This window comes from Eimeria mitis, genomic scaffold, assembly GCF_000499745.2.
Source record: "Eimeria mitis Houghton genomic scaffold, Emh_scaff241, whole genome shotgun sequence".
NCBI lineage: Eukaryota > Apicomplexa > Conoidasida > Eucoccidiorida > Eimeriidae > Eimeria > Eimeria mitis.
In genome coordinates this window covers 17,296-22,483 of record NW_013570748.1, presented here as the reverse complement: position 1 = coordinate 22,483, position 5,188 = coordinate 17,296, and the positions used below count along the sequence as shown (strand labels likewise).

At 53.7% G+C, this 5,188-nt stretch overlaps 2 protein-coding genes across 2 annotated transcripts; one reads left to right on the top strand and one right to left on the bottom strand.

Annotated features, from left to right (window-relative positions):
- Positions 1-616: 616 nt before the first annotated feature.
- EMH_0004990 (uncharacterized protein) lies at positions 617-3,574 on the bottom strand (the record flags this gene model as incomplete). Its single annotated transcript, XM_013497001.1, has 1 exon — positions 617-3,574. The coding sequence occupies one exon, from the start codon at positions 3,572-3,574 to the stop codon at positions 617-619; it is 2,958 nt and encodes a 985-aa protein (XP_013352455.1).
- Positions 3,575-4,420: 846 nt separating this feature from the next.
- Positions 4,421-5,152, top strand: EMH_0004980 (XPA-binding protein, putative; the record flags this gene model as incomplete). The annotated part of the gene is made up of 1 exon (XM_013497000.1): positions 4,421-5,152. The coding sequence occupies one exon, from the start codon at positions 4,421-4,423 to the stop codon at positions 5,150-5,152; it is 732 nt and encodes a 243-aa protein (XP_013352454.1).
- Positions 5,153-5,188: the final 36 nt, after the last annotated feature.

Genomic DNA, 5,188 nt, shown 5'->3' with positions numbered 1-5,188 from the left:
ATATATATATATATATATATATATATATATATATATATATATGTATATATGTATATATATATGTATATATTGAAAAACTCCCTTCTCCTTCAACATTATACCGCTTTCTGCGGTGCACAGACACCCGAAGCAAAGAGCAACACAACCACGTAGGTGTCGTTTACACTGTCATGTACACACATTTATTTATTTATTTATTTTCTAGATAGATCCTCCGATTGAGCCACAGGTAGGCGAAGGAACAAACCAACTAAGGGGCCACCAAACCCTCTTGTTCTTGGATTCCTTTCAGCTGCTGCAGCTGCTGCTGCTGCTGCAGTTGCTGCTGCAGTTGCTGCTGCTGGATTTTCTATTATTGCTGCTGCAGCGGGTACTACTGCTGCTGCGCTTACTATTCCTGTTGCTGCAGTTACTACTGCTGCTGCGTTTATACTATCGCTGCTGCTGCAGCTGGTACAGCTGCTGCTGCAGTCGTTATTGTTGTTTGTAGCTGAAGTTGCTGCTGCAACATCAGCAGCTACAGCTGCTGCAACATCAGCAGCTACAGCTGCTGCTGCTGCTGCTGCTGCTAGCAGCTACAGCTGCTGCTGCTGCTGCTGCTGCTGCTGCTGCTGCTTCATTGATATCCCGTGTTATCTGGTGAGTCGAAGCTCCCTCCTCCTCCTCCTCCTCCTCCTCCCTTTTTAGACCCCATGGTGGTCAGCCGCCTGAAGAAGCCTCCCTTTCCCCCGGAGCCGCCCTTGGGGTCTTTCTCTCTCGTTGTAGCAGAGCGCTGCAGCGGCGGAATGAAGGGACCCGATGCTTGCGGCTGAGGCTGCGGCGGTTGCTGCTGCTGCGGCGGCTGCTGCAGCGGGAACATCACAGACGCATGCCGCTGCAGCGGTTGGTGCTGCGGTGGATACGGAGAGCTCTGCTGCTGCATGAACGGCGATGATGTCTGCGGCTGCTGCTGCATGTACGGTGAAGACGATGACATCGGCGGCTGCATCGGCTGCTGCATCGGCGGCTGCATCGGCTGCTGCATCGGCTGCTGCAGCCCGTGCTGCATCGGCTGCTGCATCGGCGGCTGCATCGATGGATGCATTGGCGGCTGCAGTGGAGGTTGCATCGGCTGCTGCATCGGCCGCTGCATCGGCTGCTGCTGCATCGTTGGCTGCATCGGCTGCTGCGGCATCGGTGGCTGCATCGGCTGCTGCAGCGGCTGCTGCATCGTTGGCTGCTGCATCGTTGGCTGCATCGGCTGCTGCATCGGTGGCTGCTGCGTCGGTTGCATCGGTGGCTGCTGCGGCGGCTTCTGCATCGACTGCTGCAACGGAGGCTGCTGCATGGGTTGCTGCAGCGGCTGCGGCTGCTGCTGCTGCTGCTGCTGCTGCTGTTGCTGCGGTTGAGGTGGCGTGGACTGCTGTGCAGACCCTCGGCGCTGCAGCGGCGGCGGTTGCTGCGGCTGCTGTTGCTGCTGCTGCTGTTGTTGCTGTCCATACTGGCCAGACCCACGGCGCTGCAGCGGCTGCTGCGGCGGCGGTGGTTGCTGTTGCTGCTGCTGCTGCTGTCCATACTGACCAGACCCTCGGCGTTGCAGCTGCGGCTGCTGCGGCTGTTGCTGCTGCTGCTGCTGTTGCTGCTGCTGCGGCTGTGGAGCCTTTGGGGGCCACGGCCCGTCCAGGGGGCCCGCAGCACCCTGACTAGGAGGAGAGTAAGCAACCTGCTGCGGCTTCATCTCCACTGCCCTCGGTATCGCTCGCGGTGCTGTTGGTGGTGTTCCTGGTGCTTTCAGTGGGGCGGCGGGGGTCGCTCCTTCTTGTGGCTGCATTCCTGCTCCTTGCTGCTGCTGCTGCTGCTGCTGCTGAGGTCCTCCTGGTTGCTGCTGCAGTCCTCCTGGTTGCTGTTGTGCTCCTCCTGGCTGTTGCTGCTGTCCTCCTGGTTGCTGCTGCATTCCCCCAGCTTGCTGCTGCACACCCCCTGGTTGCTGCTGCATTGATCCTCCTCCTGGTTGCTGCTGCGGTGCTCCTTGTTCTTGCTGCTGCATGCCTGGCTGCTGCTGTTGTTGCTGCTGCTGCTGCTGCATCCCTTGTTGTTGCTGTTGCATTCCACCCAGTTGTTGTTGCTGCATTCCCGGTTGCTGCTGCGGCACTCCTCCTGCTAATTGCTGTTGTTGCTGCTGTTGCCGCTGTTGCTGCTGCTGCTGCTGCTGCTGCAGTCCTCCTGGCTGTACCGATCCTTGAGGCGTCGCTGCTGGTGGTTGCTGAAGGCCTTGCTGCATTCCTGTTGGTGCTGCAGTTGTTGGTTGTTGCTGTTGTTGCTGCTGCTGATGATGATGCTGCTGCTGCTGATGATGATGCTGCTGCTGCTGATGATGCTGCTGCTGCTGCTGATGCTGCTGCGATTGAGGGATGAGCCAGGTAACCCGCTCTGCTGCAGCAGGAGGAGCAGCAGCAGCAGCAGCAGCAGGCGAAGGAGTAGAAGAAGTAGTGTGGCTAGCAGCAGCAGCATGCTGAGACTGAAGCGGTGCAATAAAAGGTGCGAATTGATGTTCAGCAGCAGCAGCTCTCTGCTGCTGCTGCTGCTGCTGCTGCTGCTGCATTCCTTCTGCTGTTGCTGCTGCTGATGGCATCATTCCTGCTGCAGCAGCAGGATCATAGTACGGTTGCTGCGCGCCCCCAAAGTCAAATAGTTTTTTTCTGTCTTTCTCCTTTTTATCCTTTTTCTTTCCTCTCTTCTGCTCTGCATCCATGAGAGCTTCTTTTGCTTCAGTTAGGTCATTAAGCAGCTGCTCTCTCTCTTGTTCTAGCTGTGCGTTTTTATGCTGCAGATTCATAAGAGAAGAGAGAAGTTTTTGTTCTTGTTCTTGTTGTGTTTGTGTGTCTGCTAGTGTTGTTTTTAGTTTTTTTTCTGTCTCCTCAAGCTCCATAACCCTGGCCTGCAGCAGTTCTATACTTTCTCCTAATCTTATTCTTTCTCCTTCTGCTTCTTCTCTCAAAGCTGCTTCTCTTGCTGCAGCTTTTTCTCCTCTTTCTGCGCTTTTTTTTAGTGCTGCTTCTAGTGTTTGTATTTCTTTTTGTAGTTTCTCTATCTCTGCTTGTTTGCTGCTAGCTGTAACTAACCCCAATACATCCTCAACTACCTTCATGGGGTCACCATAAGCAACAACAAGTATAACTAAACCTAAAAATAAATAACCTAGAAGCATGCATAGTCTCGTCAGCCCCAACAACCTCTTTCTCCTTCTGTTCTCTCCTTGTAGTAAATGTAGTAATTGTAATCTATTTAATGTGTGAAATGCTTGCTCCCCATACACCGCAACAGCTTCCTCTGCTTCTTCTGCTTCTTCTTCTGTCAATACACCCCCGGTGTATCCATTGCTTCCTCCTGCTGCTGCTGCTGCTGCTGCTGCTGATCGGCGTCCTTGCTTAGAACCCTTGCCGCCTCCATCTTCTGCTAGTGCTACACCATCTACTACTCCTGCTGCTGCTCCTCCTGCTGCTGCTGCTGCTGCTGCTGCTGGTGATGATGCATACAACTGCAGCACAGCGGCGCCCCACACAAACGCCGCAGCAGTACCACTTAACAGCCGCATCTTAAAAGCAACAAACAGCTAATATTTTGCTGCTCTTGCTGCTGCTGCTGCTGCTGCTGCTGCTGCTGCTGCTGCTGCTGCGCCTACTGCAGTCCATACACCTGCAGAGGGCGGGCTTCACAGCTGCGGCCTCCTCCTCCTCGTGAGGATCTTTCTGCTGCTGCTGCTGCTGCTGCTGCTGCTGCCTGCTGCTGCTGATACCTTGGGCGTATGTTGCTGTTGTTGGTGCTCGTAAAAGGTACAGCAGAATTTCAAACAACTGTTGCTGCTGCTGCTGCTGCTGCTGCTGCTGCTGCTGCTCTCGCCTAGATACTACAGGGGAGGGCTTAGTAGGGCTCCCAGGAGCGAGGGTTTTAGTATGCAAACAACAGTTACTTTGCTGCTGTTGCTGCTGCTATTGCTGCAGTAGATGCAGCAGCAGCAGCAGAAAGAAAAAAGAAAAAGAAAGAGCAGCAACAAACACAGAAACGAAGAAACAAGGGGAAGGGCGCAGCCAGCCTCTCCTATAGCCCCCAAAGGAGGAACGAGGCATCAGCAGCAACCCGTCTGCGTGGTGTTTTTTTTTCGCAGAAAAAAAACAAAAATAATTAAATTTAAAGAAAAAAACAACAAAAACCAACAAACTTTTTCTCTAGTCTCATCGCCATGCTGCTGCTGCAGCAATACAAACATTTTATTCTTTTTTTGTTTATTTTATTAATTTTATTTCTTTTTTTTATTTACTTTACTTACTGATCCTACTAACTCAACCCGCCCCACACTACACTGGCAGCAGAACCGCTCGCACAAACCCTCGACGGTTTAGGGTCTAGGGTTTAGGGTTTAGGGTTTAGGGTTTAGGGATCGATGCAGCCTGGGGGTTTACAAACTCCCCCTGCTGCTGCTGCAGCTCGGGGACGAGTTAATCAGGAATTAGGCTGCAGCGATGACCTAGCAGCAGCAGCAGCAGCAGCAACAGCAGCAGCAGCAGCAGCAGCAGCAGCAGAAGCTACACCCGCAGCAACTGCAGCAGCAGCCGGAGCAGTGCAACCACCAACAGCAGCATCAACTCCAGAAGCAAACCAAAGAAAACCAACAACAACCCCACACCAAGCAGCAGCAGCAGCAGCAACAGCAGCAGCAGCAGCAGCAGCAGCAAAAGCCGATGCAGCAGCAGCAACAGCTGCTTCGCGTTCATCAGCAGCAGAAGCTGCATCGCTGCAGCAGCAGAGCCGCACAGAAACCAAAGACACTGCATCTGCTGCACAAACCAGCGGCAGCAGCAACAGCAACAGCAGCAGCAGCAGCAGCAGCAGCAGCAGGAGCAGCAGCAACAGGGCCCAATCGAGACCTCCATCGTCTCTACCGCCTCAACGGCAGCAGCAGAAGAATGCAGCAGCAGGCGCAGCAGACAAAGACGCAGCAGCAGCATCAGCAGCAGCAGCAGCAGCAGCAGCAGCAGCAGCAGCAGCAAAGGAGATAGATCCTCTCGATGAAGCAGCAGCAGAAGAAATAAGAAAGAACGGCCCCCTTGTTGTTATTGTTACCGGGATGGCCGGCAGCGGCAAATCCACTCTTGTTAAAGCCATGAAAGAGTAAACCCTAAACCCTAAACCCTAAACCCTAAACCCTAAA